General features: G+C 44.7%; 1 protein-coding gene across 1 annotated transcript; it reads left to right on the top strand.

Annotated features, from left to right (window-relative positions):
• The first annotated feature begins 2,429 nt into the window (after positions 1 to 2,429).
• Positions 2,430 to 17,168, top strand: LOC311111772 (katanin p80 WD40 repeat-containing subunit B1-like). The gene is made up of 20 exons (XM_084154598.1): positions 2,430 to 2,612; positions 3,006 to 3,258; positions 3,377 to 3,507; positions 3,681 to 3,798; positions 3,944 to 4,044; positions 4,145 to 4,186; positions 6,563 to 6,646; positions 7,303 to 7,418; positions 7,594 to 7,665; positions 7,796 to 7,946; positions 8,192 to 8,376; positions 8,734 to 8,876; positions 9,025 to 9,072; positions 9,390 to 9,457; positions 9,595 to 9,843; positions 11,672 to 11,821; positions 13,708 to 13,784; positions 13,932 to 14,006; positions 14,090 to 14,206; positions 14,498 to 17,168. The coding sequence occupies exons 2-20, from the start codon at positions 3,219 to 3,221 to the stop codon at positions 14,631 to 14,633; spliced, it is 2,103 nt and encodes a 700-aa protein (XP_084010724.1). The 5' UTR covers positions 2,430 to 2,612; positions 3,006 to 3,218; the 3' UTR covers positions 14,634 to 17,168.
• The last annotated feature ends 50 nt before the right edge of the window (positions 17,169 to 17,218 follow it).

The raw sequence follows: 17,218 nt of genomic DNA, 5'->3' as shown, positions 1-17,218 counted from the left end.
AAGTACTAGGGACTTTAGGGAAGGACATCACCATATGTATGTCACCATGTACATCCTGGGACTATGTAGTTGCTCATACCGAGCGGGGGGGGGGGGGGATATGTAAATCTCCATACACAGTTTAGGGACAGGTGTAGTATTGTGAAAGTAGGGAATTACCAGAAATGGCAGTGCGACCCATAGAAGGGTAGGTACTGTCTGAAAGTCTGAAGTACGCAAAAACAGGTTTATCCTCCATGCAAGCCACCTGGGAATGTGGTGAAAGAGTCTTGTAGTAACTTGAACTATCTGTATCCCCCGATAACAAAGTCATTCCGACCTAGGTTGCCTACGTTTGAAGTCTTAGGGGATTCTAATTGTTTTTCTAGGACTAGTAAGATAGGATACAGAGTAGGGCATCTTAGCTCCTGCTCCTACACAGAGAATATCACAACTAAAAGAGACCATGACTAATCTCTCCTCTTTGTTGCAGCCAGAGGATTTTAGGAACCAAAACCAGGCCCATGCTGACATCTGATGGTTGTGTGGTGATAACTGATTGTGAATTCACCTACATATGTAAACAATCAAACGTGTCAGAGACTGGTGAGTTGTCACGTAGAAAGTGGGACCTCCTCCCGGGATCCTTTGATGAAAGGATATATATATTGATGGGATAGGAGTACCTCGAAGGGGTTCCAGAACAATTCAAAGCTAGGAATCAGATCGCAGCTGAGTTTGAATCAAGTCTTTTTTGGTGGTCAACAATTAATAAAAACGTAGATTGGATGAATTATATTTACTATAACCAGCAAAGATTTATAAACCACACTCGTGATGCAATAAAGGGATTAGCTGAACAGTCAGCGGCAACTAGCTCAATGACATGGCAGAATAGAATAGCTTTAGATATGCTTTTGGCTGAGCGGGGCGGAGTTTGTGTTCTGTTTGGATATATGTGCTGTATTTTCATCCTCAAACAATATAGCACCGGACGGGTCCGTGACAAAAGAGCTTCAGGGGAGTAACTACGCTGACGAACGAACTGGCTGAGAACTCTGGTATTGATAGCTCCATAAACGGTTGGTTTGATAACATATTTGATAAATGGAAAACTATTGTTGTAACTATTCTGGGTGAAGTTATAGCTTCTATGGGTATACTTGTTCTTTGTGGATGTTGTCTTATTTCCTGTGTCTGAGGTTTGGTGAGAAAGGAGATGGGGAAGGTGGTTTCCCAACAGATGGTGAGATACGGCCCAATCCTGGACTCCAACCTAGGAATGGAGGATATGACCTACCAGGCTTGGTGGAGTGACACTAGAGGGTGTCTAAAGGGGGCCAAAATTTACTTCTCTGTTTTTGTTTTATGTTTTAATAATCTTATGTTTTGTGTTCTATTAATCCCGTGTTTTATGCTTTATTAATCAAGTTAACCATGTGAATATTTGTCTTTCCTTATGTGATGGTTTGAAGTTCTTTGATGACTGGTAACAATTTGCAAGTTGGGTGTAGATGGACTGAGGGTTTTTATTTTTTAGTATCATCATAGCCTATTAATAAAAGTGTGATTATTTTTGTTTGTATTGTATTTTAATGAATGACACCCTGTGTTTTCTTATTTTTTGAATCACACCCTAGTGGGTGTGAAAAGGGGGATTATGGGGGATTTATTATTTTTATAATTGATGGGATGACTAACTTAGAAAGAATGCATTCTAGACTGGGCTGATGTAGGTTGTGTCACCTGGCAAGCTGTGATTGATGTGAAGAGCTGTTTTAGGGGGTAAAATGAGATAAGGATTTGTGTCTCCAAATACTAGACAATACTAGTTCTTTGTGATCTGTGAACCATCCTTGGACGTAGGAATGGTGTCTAGGGGAGCTGGCTCTTCTCACTATGACAGGTTGTTATGATAAACGTATGCCTGGAAACAGGGATGCGCTAAGAGGCGGGGGACTAGCCTGTGCGCCAACGGATTGGCTGAGTAAGTCTAAACCACGCTCAAGTCTCTACTCTGATTGGCCAGCAGAGAGGTGGGAAACTCTCTCTGTCAGAGTATTTGAGGAAGAACCTAAAACAATGGATTTAGTTCTCTGAATGCCCTGCGAGGTATTTCAAGGAGCCCGTATATACGAAACATCATATTTACCATTGAAGGTTTTTGCATTAATTAAAATAACTAGTATATCTTAGAAGTCGTGTTGACCTCTTTTGTTCCTAATGCCAGATTTGAATTGACGCAACTTTGACAATAACGTTATGGGGAAAGGGTTTATTGGCTAAATGTGGCAACTCTTCTCTTGCTGCTTAAAAATTGGGCTAGTTTCAGTCTTTGTGTGCGGGTTTTAGTAGTCGTTGCTCACATTTTAGCTAGACCTGGCAACCCTGAGTGTGTCCCCTGAACTTCAGCCATCCGGAAGTGAATAAATGATCTCATTGCAAGCCCAGTTGCTAAGCTGCAAGTGTAGACTGTGGTCGCAAGCAACATGAAGTCAACAACAAGGATTGAAGGAGCCAGACAGAATCAGATTAGTACTTGTTATTAGCTAGCTATTGATTCCGGTCTTAACCATTCTCTTTTCACCAATCATAGCTAGAGATATTCTACTGGCAATTAGCTTAAAATGCAGGTATGTTCTGTATTATATTTTGCCCTGCCCAGGACAAGCAATCTAATTAGCTAGCCACTGTACAGTAGCTAGCTAATTGAGCTGTTGTTAACGTTAGCAAGTTATGCTAGTAGCTAACTAATAAAGTTCAACCAAACGGTTTAACCATCGAAATGGCGTTTGCTAGCTAGCTAGCTAACAGTTATTAGAATTTGCATGACTTTGCATTTGCCTAAATTGCAGCCCGAAATGAATTGGTACTTTGTTTTGTTTAAGCTAGCTAACAGTACATAGCCAGCTAGCTAACTAAGTTAGCGAACCAGCTAGCTAACGCCAACAGCGTAGATTCGACTATCTAGCTCGTAATAATTAGCTGGTTTAAACAGTTTCTATTTTGTTTGCATCCTCCCTCAGCTCCAAGAGAAGCCGACAGGGGACATGAAGCGGAGAAGTTGACATTTTATCTGTCTCTTCTGCCACCGTCAACAATTTGTCATACACATTCTTTTCCCTTTTGTTCATTCATTGGAGAGAAGCTAAAAGTTTCATCATACAGTCAACACACCTGAAGCAGCTAGCTCTGTGTGAATAATAACACTGTTGAGTGTTGGACGCCCAAGAATCACCATGGCTGTGGCCAACACCACCAAAACATCATGGAGATTACGTGAGTAGAGCCTCCATTTCACTCACCCTTTCAAGACCCAAATTCAAGCCCCTAATCTTATTGGTTTCATGGACCAAGAGATTAATCCTGGTGTGTTGTGCATCATTTTCTGTTCCAGAGGAGATTGTAGCCCACTCCAGTAATGTGGCGTGTCTGGCCCTGGGGAAGAACTCAGGCCGTCTGCTAGCCACTGGGGGAGAGGACTGCCGAGTCAACATCTGGGCAGTCAGCAAACCCAACTGCATCATGGTACAGACCTTTAGGGAAGAAGTGTGTGTGTGTGTGTACAGTTTGATCTCTGCTTATTTCTGGTGGATGCTGCCTGTCACTAAAACATGTATTTCCACCTCTCTCTCTCACCTTCTCATCCCCTCTCCCTTTCTCTTCTCCTCTCCCGTTTGCTTTCCCTGTCTTTCTCACAGAGTCTGACAGGCCATAATAACCCAGTGGAGTGTGTAAAGTTTAATAACTCTGAGGAGCAGGTGGTGGCTGGCTCACAGTCTGGATCACTGCGCGTATGGGACCTGGAGGCTGCAAAGAGTGAGACTGCATTTCTCCTATATTGTGTGTGTATGGGGAGGTTAGGCGTGTGGGATGTGGAGATGTATTTCTACTAGAGTCAACTAGACCTAGGCTACCAGTTGTTCTGAGAATGCCATAACCATGTTTTGCTATTTTATCCCAGTCCTAAGAACTTTAATGGGACACAAGGCCAATATCTGCAGCTTGGACTTCCACCCGTTTGGGGAATACCTGGCATCAGGCTCCATGGACACCAACATCAAGGTGTGTATGTGTGCTGCATGAGTGAGCGTTGTTAAGAACTCTACTATGTATGTGGATTGTTATGTGATATCTGTGTTTAAACAGACTTTTTCTCTTTCAGCTGTGGGATGTACGGAGAAAGGGCTGTGTGTTCAGGTACAAGGTAAGACTTGCACCCGTGTGTAATTCATACCCAACTGAAGACCACCAAGGTTAATTATTGGCTAAAGCCTTTTTGTGGTTAGAAAGCGCTGTATATTATTGACCCAGCCCCCTTAGTTTGGCAGGGATCCTGTTTAAAGGAGCAGCTTTTGTCTCTCTGGCCCGTCCCTCCCAGCCTCCCCTCTTACCGACCTTCTCACTCTGTTAGCGGCCTGCTGTCTGGTCAGTGGCTGATTATCTTGTTAGCCGTGGGAGTGGGTCTGCTAATCAGCACCAATGCTGTGTGTTTATGTCTGGCAGTAGGACTAAGCCAGGGATTACAGTGAGACGGCAAACACTGACTTGTCTGCCATGGCCTGGGGAGGAGGGGCTGGGGACAGACTACAAAGGGAAGCACAGCCGCGAGCTGCCCAGTGACACAAGCCTACCAGACGAGCTAAACCACTTCTATGCTCGCTTCGAGGCAAGCAACACTGAGGCATGCATGAGAGCACCAGCTGTTCCGGATGACTGTGTGATCACGCTCTCCGTGGCCGATGTGAGTAAGACTTTTAAGCAGGTCAACATTCACAAGGCCGCAGGGCCAGACGGATTACCAGGACGTGTACTCCGAGCATGTGCTGACCAACTGGCAAGTGTCTTCACTGACATTTTCAACATGTCCCTGACTGAGTCTGTAATACCAACATGTTTCAAGCAGACCACCATAGTCCCCGTGCCCAAGAACTCTAAGATAACCTGCCTAAATGACTACCGACCCGTAGCACTGATGTCTGTAGCCATGAAGTGCTTTGAAAGACTGGTCATGGCTCACATCAACAGCATAATCCCAGAAACCCTAGACCCACTCCAATTTGCATACCGCCCCAACAGATCCACAGATGATGCAATCTCTATCGCACCCACACTGCCCTTTCCCACCTGGACAAGAGGAACACCTACGTGAGAATGCTATTCATTGACTACAGCTCAGCATTCAACACCATAGTGCCCTCTAAGCTCATCACTAAGCTAAGGATCCTGGGACTAAACACCTCCCTCTGCAACTGGATCCTGGACTTCCTGACGGGCCGCCCCCAGGTGGTAAGGGTAGGTAACAACACATCTGCCACACTGATCCTCAACACGGGGGCCCCTCAGGGGTGCGTGCTCAGTCCCCTCCTGTACTCTCTGTTCACCCATGACTGCATGGCCAGGCACGACTCCAACACCATCATTAAGTTTGCCGACGACACAACAGTGGTAGGCCTGATCACCGACAACGATGAGACAGCCTATAGGGAGGAGGTCAGAGATCTGGCCGTGTGGTGCCAGGACAACAACCTCTCCCTCAACGTGACCAAGACAAAGGAGATGATTGTGGACTACAGGAAAAAAAAGAGGACTGAGCACGCCCCCATTCTCATCGACGGGGCTGTAGTGGAACAGGTTGAGAGCTTCAAGTTCCTTGGTGTCCACATCACCAACGAACTATCATGGTCCAAACACACCAAGACAGTCGTGAAGAGGGCACGACAAAGCCTATTCCCCCTCAGGAGACTAAAAAGATTTGGCATGGGTCCTCAGATCCTCAAAAAATTCTACAGCTGCACCATCGAGAGCATCCTGACTGGTTGCATCACCGCCTGGTATGGCAACTGCTTGGCCTCTGACCGCAAGGCACTACAGAGGGTAGTGCGTACGGCCCAGTACATCACTGGGGCAAAGCTCCCTGCCATCCAGGACCTCTATACCAGGCGGTGTCAGAGGAAGGCCCTCAAAATTGTCAAAGACTCCAGCCACCCTAGTCATAGACTGTTCTCTCTGCTACCGCACGGCAAGCGGTACCGGAGTGCCAAGTCTAGGTCCAAAAGACTTCTCAACAGCTTCTACCCCCAAGCCATAAGACTCCTGAACAGCTAATCATGGCTACCCGGACTATTTGCACTGCCCCCCCACCCCATCCTTTTTACGCTGCTGCTACTCTGTTAAGTATTTATGCATAGTCACTTTAACTCTACCCACATGTACATATTACCTCAACTACCTCAACTAGCCGGTGCCCCCGCACATTGACTCTGCAACGGTACCCCCCTGTATATATAGCCTCCCTACTGTCACTTTATTTTACTGTATATATAGCCTCCCTACTGTCACTTTATTTTACTTCTGCTCTTTTTTTCTCAACACTTTTTTTGTTGTTGTTTATTCTTACTTTTTTTGTTTAAAATAAATGCACTGTTGGTTAAGGGCTGTAAGTAAGCATTTCACTGCAATGTCTGCACCTGTTGTATTCGGCGCATGTGACCAATAAAATTTGATTTGATTTGTCTGGATAGGAGTAGGGGGGCTGTGTGTGTTTATCAATTTCATATGCAATCTGTGTGTGTTTGTGCAGGGTCACACTCAGGCAGTAAGGTGCCTGGCTTTCAGTCCAGATGGGAAATGGTTGGCCTCTGCTAGTGATGACAGCACCATCAAGGTATGAACCCACCTACACATTGTCAGAAGCTTGCTTTCACATGTTTCTCATCTCACATGACTGTGGTCAGTTTGTGAAGTAGGGCGCTCCAACTTTGTTCCTGGAAAGCTACTGTCCTGTAGGTTTTCACTCTAACCCTAATCTAGCGCATCTGATTCTAATAATTAGCTGGTTGATAAACTGAATCAGGTTAGTTACAACTGGGTCTGGAGCGAAAACCTACAGGAGGGTAGCTCTCCAAGAACAGGGTTGCAGAGCCCTATTGTAAACTCTCAACCTTATGTTCAGAGGGGTTCACTACAAAGCACGATTAATGTGTTAGCCAGCTAACTTGCTTAAATATTCTGAAATAACTTTTTTGAAAAATAAGCTTGAAATGGGCATGGCCTAATTGATTCAACAACCAAAAACACATATCTAAGTTTAACTTTCTTAATGAACCAGAAAATCAGTAGTTATTTCTGGTTGGTTATCAAAGTCAGCTGGCTAACTCATTGATCCTGCTTTGTAGTATACCCCTCTGCATAGAAGTTCTCCTTCTATAGGCACAGATCTGGGATCAGCTTACCTGATTCTTAAGGGCAACATCATAATATTCCTAGCTGTGCCAGTCAGGAACTCATATTGCCCTCTGACCTTTGACCTGTGTGTCCTAGCTGTGGGACCTGACTGCAGGGAAGATGATCACAGAGTTTACAGCACACACCGCAGCCATCAACATCATCCAGTTCCACCCCAACGAGTATCTGCTAGCGTCAGGCAGCTCTGACAGGTATGGTATCCACACACACACTCGGGGGGTGAAATATGGTAAATAAATACATATGAGGTAACTGTACTTACGGAGGCTTCAACTCTATTACTAAAGCGGAATGCCTTCAGGATGGCTGTGTTTTCCACTGGCTTCATCACAGCTCTATCTGTGTGTGTATGTCTGTTCCCTACAGGACCATCAAACTGTGGGATCTGGAAAAGTTCAAGATGATTGGCTCTTCAGAGGGAGAGATGGGACCAGTCAGGTAAGGGCTACCTTCACTAAGTGTAGTTGGTGGGACGCCACGATATTAGAAGTTCAGATGCAACTAACACTCTATACTGTACATAAACTATCCCTACATCCTTTTTCCTCTCCCCCATTTCTCTCTCCAGGTGTCTGGCCTTTAACCTGGATGGCTGCTGTCTGTACAGTGGAGCTGTGGACTCTCTGCGTATCTATGGCTGGGAGCCCGACCGCTGCTTTGACGTGGTGCCAGTGGGCTGGGGCAAGGTGGCAGACCTGGCTATCTGCAACCACCAGCTGGTGTGTGAGCATGACATTTACTTTTTAAATGTTTTACATTTGAGTAATTTAGCAGACACTTATCCAGAACGACTTACAGTTAGTGTATTCATCTTAAGATGGCTAGGTGAGACAACCACATTTCAGTCATTGTAATTACAGTTAGTGTTTATTATTATTATTATTTTTTGTGGGGGTGGAGTTACTATTTTAATGTTACTGTTACTGTGTTACATAGTAATACCAATGGATGCTCTCTCTCCAAGATTGGCGTGTCGTACAATCTGACGAATGTTTCGTCCTACGTGGTGGATCTCACGCGGGTGAGGAAGTCTGGCTCTGTGATCCAAGGCGTAATCCAGGACGACCAGCCGCTCACAGAGCCCTCCCCGAAAGGATCCACGCTGCGACGCAACTACGACCGACCCCTGACCACCTGCAGCACACAGAGGTACTGCCCACTTCTAAATGCCGCTATACCTACTTTCTATGGAGCGAATCCTAACCCTAACGTGAGTTGGGCACACTTAACTCAGATTAAGCCCTATATGCTACAGAATCTGTTTCAACAAAATCACATATGAGCTGATTCAAATCATAGTGGTTCAAATCATGTGGTCCTCTGTAGCTGAGTTGGTAGAGAATGGGGCTTGCAATGCCAGGTGGCTTCCATTCCCGGGTCCACCCATATATAAAATGTATGCACGCTGCTAAATGGCATATGTTATAGCAAATACAGCATCCATTGGTTTCCGTTGTATCAATAAGCAGACTATTTGATGTGTGGTTTTGGGGTGTGCTCTTCCAGGGTAAAGCAGAGTTCTGAGTCAGACCGGCGCAGTCCAGAGGGGGAGAGGAGGAGCCCCAGCAGTGAGGACGAGAAGGAGTCCTCCGCCGAGATCCGTAACCCTGAGGACTACAAGGAGATCTTCCAGCCAAAGAGCGCCATCTGTAGTCTCATATTACGTCTTACGTTTGATTGCTATCTATTCAGTGTTCACACTAACAGCAGAATGCATGTATTACTACATGAACATCTAGCAGTGTCTTAATCACGCTTGAATTTCATACTAAAAGTCTCCTTGTTTCCCCCTTCCAGCTCGCACCCCCCCAAAGAGTGAGCCATTCCCTGCGCCTTTAGAAGATGGTGAGTACCTTCTACCAAGCTGTTAGTATGAGCAGTATTACATGTGTTTGTGATAAAACTATCACATTGATCTGTTGTGTATGAGATGTTGCTGTCCGAAGTTTCATATTCAAGTTCTTTTTTTAGGTGTATTTTGTTATTCATGTATTATATAGAAGTACAGAATGGGAGACATGTAATGGAGATGGGTACAGAAAGGAAGGGCACAGACAGTCAGTCGAGCCGGGGCTCGAACCACCGTCGTCAAGGGGCATGTGGGGTCCGCTTTACCAGACTGCGCCACTCATATTCAAGTTCTCTCTCCCTCTTTTTCTCAGAGAGTTTTGTGGTGAGGGCTAACCAAGGGCTGGTGGAGCTCATGACTCCTATGATTGACAGACAGCAGGTTTGTGCTGTACTGTTGTATGTGTGACTCATTTGTGTTTTTGTAATGCTTGAGTGTGTATGTGGGATTGTCTCTGTCAGTGTGTGAGTTTCTCTATGTAAATAAGTTAGATTTGTTTCTTGTGTGTGTCACTGCAGCCCGGCCTGTTGAAGAACCTTCCAGTGGCCTCGTCCACTCCGGTCCTGAGGGTGGAGCCTACCGTGGTCGCCACGGCGCCCCGTCCCATCCCTGTGGTAACCGCACGATCTCCGACCTCTAACCACCCCCCTGCACCCCACCCAGCCCCCCCACCGGTCGTTGCTATGGCGAAGGCCAAACCCCAGCCTAGCGTCATCCTCTCCACCAGGAATGAACCAATAGGACTCAACGTGGGAGATTTCCTGCCTGTGAGTGTGTATATACATGCATAACACACACACACACAATCTTGTTTGTTTCATTTCCCATGGAGAAATTTATCTCAAGACACAATTTGTATGGTTAAAATCAAATGTATTTATAAATAATTAAAACATATTTTCTTATCTTAGTTGTAATACTACTAAAAAATAAATAATATTCAACAGTCCATTCACAGTAGAGGCCCTCATTCTTCACTCACCCAAGTCTTTCTCCTCTGCTCCTGCTGGCTCTCTCTGATGTCACTGATCAGTCTGCCTAGGGTTTCCCTCACACCCACACTGTATAAGTGAACCCTGCGCTCCACCTCCATGTGCCAGTTGGCCATGCAGAGTTGCTCCAGCTCAGGCAGGTGCTGGCTGTGCTAGCGGATAATCGCTATGTTTCTGAGCTCGTACCTCCAGTACTGCTCGCACTCCCAGAAACTCAGGCTGGCCGCCTGCACAGGCTGAGGAGGGGTACAATTTAAATAAAGTCATAAGTACATACAAAAATCAGATTTTTGATTTAATAAGATCCAGTATAGATGGTAAGGTACCTCTACCTACCATACTGTGTGAGGAGTGTACCCAGGAAGATGGTGATGCTCCTGTGTCATCCATGGTATAGACTGGTCAAATTGCTGTTGCCAGAAGCTGATTTCTGAGAAATCTATCAATCTTAGATAGCAGATGCTAGTCGCATGTGTTGTCTTTTGAATGTATAATTTATTTCTTTATTTAACTAGGCAAGTCAATTAAGAACAAATTCTTGGTTGCCACCAAAACTGAGTTGGCACCTAACAACCAAAGATTGCTATACATTCAATTGTGATATAAGATTTGAATGTATTCTTATGGTTTAGAATTGTCATGGAACTGTTTCAAATCAACACATTTGTTTGAGGTCATCAAATTTAAAATGAAAGTGTTTTTGCCATCTAGAATCGTCATGGCAATGGAATTTAGTATATAAGTTAATGTTTTTATTACACTCATATAGCAGTCAATACAAACTGAAATCCATGAGCACACAACTTATTAATACAATACACATAGAAGTAGCTAAAGAACATACAAGTAAACAGAATCAGGAAGCCAGAATAATGACTGAAGCGAAGTCCGGAAGTCGGCATGGGAGCTGAAGCAGCTTCTTTTGGTAGCATCGAGCGGTGGGAGGCAGAATCACGGTCACAGGGATGGAGCAGCATGACGGTCACAGCCAGGGGGGAATAGTGGGTCAGGAGACGGGTCCGGAATGATTCAGGAGAGCACCTTGCCGTCCTCACAGCTATCCCGTAGCCTAGCCACTTGACTTTGTAGGTAGAAAGACCGCTAGCTAGCTACTCCTTCGCTGCCAACGGGTAGCACCCACCTGGATGATGCCCCGGCAGCTGCTGGTGGCGCCAGTAGATCAGAGTGGAATGATAGTCCTCCTATTATTAGCCTCTGACATCACCGAACACCTCTGCCATCTCCACTGTCTTTAACTTCGGACTTCTTCTCCACTACAAGCCCCATAAGATAAACTGGGTATAGAATGAAATGGAACACAAATAGTATTTTAATGCATATCTGATACTGATCAACATGTAAAATCAGCTCAACATTGAACCCCACCATAGTGGTACAGTTTAAATTCCCTCAGAAATGCTCCAATCACCCAGTTATATTGTGGTACGCATCAAAAATTACAAAAACAAGATGGTGAGCTTTTTAAATATTTAACACGTGCACAGAAATGGAATTGACCCCTACCTTTATGTAGGTTTAGATATGATTGAACAGGTGTGTGTATTTACCAGGTTATGTAAGTTTGTATCTCTCTCTGTCCTAGCCTGCTCGTAACAACCGGCCCAGTGTGCTGGGTGATGACGAGGCTCTGGCCCAGATCAGAAAGGGCCATGACACCATGTGTGTGATGCTCACCAGCCGACACAAGAACCTGGACACCATCAGAGCTGTGTGGGGCAGCGGGGACGTCAAGGTATGACACTTAACAGACAACGTTAACACAACATTCACACACCGTCAACATTGCGCAACACCCCATGCTCAAGGTTCAGACAATGTTCATGCAATATTAACATCACTTGAAATAAATAATTACAGTGAGGGGAAAAAACTATTTGATCCCCTGCTGATTTTGTACGTTTGCCCACTGACAAAGACATGATCAGTCTATAATTTTAATGGTAGGTTTATTTGAACAGTAAGAGACAGAATAACAACAACAAAATCCAGAAAAACGCATGTCAAAAATGTTATAAATTGATTAGCATTTTAATGAGGGAAATAAGTATTTGACCCCCTCTCAATCAGAAAGATTTCTGGCTCCCAGGTGTCTTTTATACAGGTAACGAGCTGAGATTAGGAGCACACTCTTAAAGGGAGTGCTCCTAATCTCAGTTTGTTACCTGTATAAAAGACACCTGTCCACAGAAGCAATCAATCAATCAGATTCCAAACTCTCCACCGTGGCCAAGACCAAAGAGCTCTCTAAGGATGTCAGGGACAAGATTGTAGACCTACACAAGGCTGGAATGGGCTACAAGACCATCGCCAAGCAGCTTGGTGAGAAGGTGACAACAGTTGGTGCGATTATTCGCAAATGGAAGAAACACAAAATAACTGTCAATCTCCCTCGGCCTGGGGCTCCATGCAAGTTCTCACCTCGTGGAGTTGCAATGATCATGAGAACGGTGAGGAATCAGCCCAGAACTACACGGCAGGATCTTGTCAATGATCTCAAGGCAGCTGGGACCACAGTCACCAAGAAAACAATTGGTACACACTACGCCGTGAAGTACTGAAATCCTGCAGCGCCCGCAAGGTCCCCCTGCTCAAGAAAGCACATATACAGGCCCGTCAGAAGTTTGCCAATGAACATCTGAATGATTCAGAGGAGAACTGGGTGAAAGTGTTGTGGTCAGATGAGACCAAAATCGAGTCTTTGGCATCAACTCAACTCGCCGTGTTTGGAAGAGGAGGAATGCTGCCTATGACCCCAAGAACACCATCCCCACCGTCAAACATGGAGGTGGAAACATTATGCTTTGGGGGTGTTTTTCTGCTAAGGGGACAGGATAACTTCACCGCATCAAAGGGACGATGGACGGGGCCATGTACCGTCAAATCTTGGGTGAGAACCTCCTTCCCTCAGCCAGGGCATTGAAAATGGGTCTTGGATGGGTATTCCAGCATGACAATGACCCAAAACACACGGCCAAGGCAACAAAGGAGTGGCTCAAGAAGAAGCACATTAAGGTCCTGGAGTGGCCTAGCCAGTCTCCAGACCTTAATCCCATAGAAAATCTGTGGAGGGAGCTGAAGGTTCGAGTTGCCAAACGTCAGGCTCGAAACCTTAATGACTTGGAGAAGATCTGCAAAGAGGAGTGGGACAAAATCCCTCCTGAGATGTGTGCAAACCTGGTGGCCAACTACAAGAAACGTCTGACCTCTGTGATTGCCAACAAGGGTTTTGCCACCAAGTACTAAGTCATGTTTTGCAGAGGGGTCAAATACTTATTTCCCTCATTGAAATGCAAATCAATTTATAACATTTTTGACATGCGTTCTTTCTGGATTTTGTTGTTATTCTGTCTCACTGTTCAAATAAACCTACCATTAAAATTACAGACTGATCATGTCTTTGTCAGTGGGCAAACGTACAAAATCAGCAGGGGATCAAATGCTTTTTTCCCTTACTGTACTTTACTTTCAATGTTAAACTCAGACATCCTTCAACTGACAGACAATCAGTTTTTGATTGATCAGCTGTTTGTGGCGTCAAGTATGGAGAGATGTTACTGGTTGCCTTTAGGTGTTTTTTGAGTGATTGAGTATTGTGTTTGGTTGCTGCTCTCTCTTCAGACCTCCTTGGACTCGGCTGTCTCGATGAAGGATCTCTCTATCGTCGTGGACATCCTCAACATCGTTAACCTCAAACCGTGAGTGGATGTTGAAACGCACGTCCACACACAAACGATTACAGATCTTATTTGGCTAAGGAGGCCACACGCATACTCTCACTGTCTCTCTTGGTGTTGGTATGAGTACCATGACTGTCCTCTTAAGTCATTTGACCTGTCCCCCAGGTCGCTATGGAAACTGGACCTGTGTACCGCTATCCTGCCCCAGATTGAAGAGCTGCTGCAAAGCAAGTATGAGAGGTGAGACAGCAGAGATGAGTGATAACAAATCTGTGTGTGTATTTTTATAAATGTGTATTAACCTTCTCTCTCCGTGTGGTCAGTTATATGCAGACGGGTTGCATGTCTCTGAAGCTGATCCTGAAGCGTTTCTGGCCTCTCATCTCAGACACCCTGACAGCGCCCCCCTCTGTCGGAGTGGATATAACACGGGAGGAACGGTGAGTTTCGGCCCCATTTAAATCCTAAACTGGCTTGTACTTTTAACCATCTAACTGTAGTGTGTTAATGCAATGGTCACTAATCCTGGAGAGTTAAACTATGCAGCCCATCACTAAAGAATCATTGTTCTTAAGGGTTCTAGCTCCGTATTCATCCAGTATTGCTTTGGATGGCCTTATTGCTTTAAGAAAGACTCAGATACATTTGGATAGAGTTCATACTCTGCCACAGTGAGACAGGCCATTTCCATTGCAGACTGTGATTAATGGTTTATTTGTGATTGAGCCCAGCCACCAGAAGTGCAAGGCATGCTACAAGCAGCTGAAGAACCTCAGCAACGTGGTGAAGAACAAGGCCGACCAGGTGGGTCGCCACGGCAGCGCCTTCAAAGAGCTGCAACTGCTCATGGCCCCACTGGACTACTGACAGTCGACTATGCAATTGGAGACACGCACAGATCCACAGACCCAAAATGGCTGAGCACTGTGCTGTGAGGACTCAAGTCCGACTGACTGATGGCTGCATTCTCTCATCTACCGGAGTGGTAAATCAAGGGACAATCACAGATTCACACTGCGTGTGGATGGACTGAAGCAGTGGACTCAGAGACTGAGCGGGATATGAGTCCTGTGTCCAGAAGGGGTCCATGTTAGAACTCATGGAGTAGCTGTGTGCTCAGGACGTAGCTCTCCTATTTAAACACTGGGCACTTATGATTCCTTAATCTGTGTGAGAGTATGTGTTTGTGTGAGAAATGATGTCCTCTGTGACCTTGACTTTCCCACAGATGAGGACACACACTTTTCATAATTCCTCCACGCACGCAAACACCTATGGCACACAGACCTGACTAGGGCCGGGTTTCAATCCATTTGTGGGTTATAGGCATTGCCTTTAAAAGCCGCAATGTTCACGCGGAGATCCTATTCACAGGAAAGGCTGCATATGTCGGCTCAATCGGAAATTGCCTATAACCTGCCATCGGATTGAAACCCAGCACGTGTTCAGGTGACTGAAGCACTGATGGGTGTACGGTGTGATTTCTATTTAAATATTCTCTCAATCTTTTTCTACATTCTGTACCTGAGATGTCGACCCTAGATGCACTCTTTGAAAGTATTGTTAACACTAAAAGAACATGTTTTTTCAAAAAAAGTATTGTTTAAAAAGGAAGGAGTCTAGCTTTAGGCATGTTTCTGGAGTTGATCAGCAACAAGACTTCCGGAATTGAAAGGAACAACGCTTGTTATGATGTGTGTAATTCCACTCCAACAGAGAGCAGCACTGTTCTAGCTGGTTGGGAAGGTACTGTTTGAAAGGTGCTAAATTAAACGAACAAGGCAGACTAGCCCATCCACCACTCCATAGTGTGAAATGTATAGGGCACAGGGTCATGTTTAAGGGTTCTTGTAGAATCAGTTGCAACCATAGTTATACGGTGATCACAACTTTGTATTGGTCCCATTGTGGCATCTGTGAGCACATGGGCAGCGCCATCTCCATTTTGAAGTAGTCCATTTTCTTCTGAGTTGGTAAACAAACTGAAAGGGTGCATACAGTCACCTGGAATGTGTTTAAACAGGTGTCAAGGTTGTCGATTTACTGCCATCTGCAGTTATGGAACGTTTGCTCACGAGTATAATTCATTGGCTGATCCCTCCTGATGACCTGGATGGAATTGTGATCCTTACTTAACCCATAGGAAGTCCCACCCAGTTGATTACTTCAAAATGTTGAAAGGCCTCAATGGCACCACAGATTATCTGGTCAATGTAATGGATACACTAGTGGCCGCTCTAACACATGAAACGTCTTAAACTGGAAGGCAGTCGGGAGGAGGCAAGATCAGGTGGGACCATTCTAGCCAATGAGAGGGCAGATACAGGCACAACGGCTTCCACAGTCAAAATTGGCTTTATCATAGTAATTCATGAAAACAAAAAATTGCTTTTTGGTTTTAATTTAAGGTTAGCTGTGTGGTTAAGGTTAGGTTTAAAATAAGAGAAATAGGCAGGGTTTATAACCAGGCACAACGCCGACTGTTTAAAAAATGTTTATTGCCGGGATGTCACGTGTCCCGAAACTACTATTTCGATCAAATAAGCCATTACATCTTTTTGTTAACCAAATTCGACTCCATACAAAAAAAATGCCACCTGCAAGAACTCAGTCCGGCTTTAAACTTCCTCTTCAAAGTTGTAATAGCAGAATACACAAGGTGCAATTTCGAAATTGGGTAGTGCATCATCAGTTCCTCTTTTCATGTTAGTCATTGCATACATTTACATTTTAGTAATTTAGCAGACACTCTTATCCAGAGTGATTTATAGGAGCGATTAAGGGCACCAACAGATTTCAGTCAGCTATGGGATTCGAACAAGCCACCTTTCAGTTACTGGCCCAACGCTCTTAACCGCTAGGCTACCTGCCACATACCTTAAAGAGCTATTGATAACTTATCAGATATGTCCAGATCAACTAGCCCATGTCAGCTAAAGTTTTTTTATTTAGGTTTTTTAGCCCATATAGTAAAATTAAATTGTCACTCAAACATCACATGAACACACCGACATGGCAAAATGTGTAGAATTGCAGGAAATAAGCTTTAAACCTGCAGAATTCTCAAAACCAACAAGAGGGGTGTGAACAGTTTGTCATGAACAGTGTTGGCTCAAATGCATTAAGGAGGAAAGAAATCCCACAAATTAACTTTTAAGAAGGCACACCTGTTAATTGAAATGCATTCCAGGTGACTACCTCATGAAGCTGGTTGAGAGAATGCCAAGAGTGTGCAAAGCTGTCATCGAGGCAAAGGGTGGCTATTTGAAGAATGTCAAATATAAAATATTTTGGTTTAACACTTTCTTGGTTACTACATGATTCCATATGTGTTATTTAATAGTTCTGATGTCTTCACTATTACTCTTCAATGTAAAAAATAAAGAAAAACACTTGAATGAGTAGGTGTGTCCAAACTTTTGACTGGTAGAGTATATAACCTCTAGAAAGCA

This window comes from Coregonus lavaretus, assembly GCF_964263955.1.
Source record: "Coregonus lavaretus genome assembly, chromosome: 37".
In the NCBI taxonomy this organism is placed as follows: Eukaryota; Metazoa; Chordata; class Actinopteri; order Salmoniformes; family Salmonidae; genus Coregonus; species Coregonus lavaretus.
The sequence above is the reverse complement of the archived record's forward strand: the minus strand, read 5'-3'. Positions and strand labels throughout refer to the sequence as shown.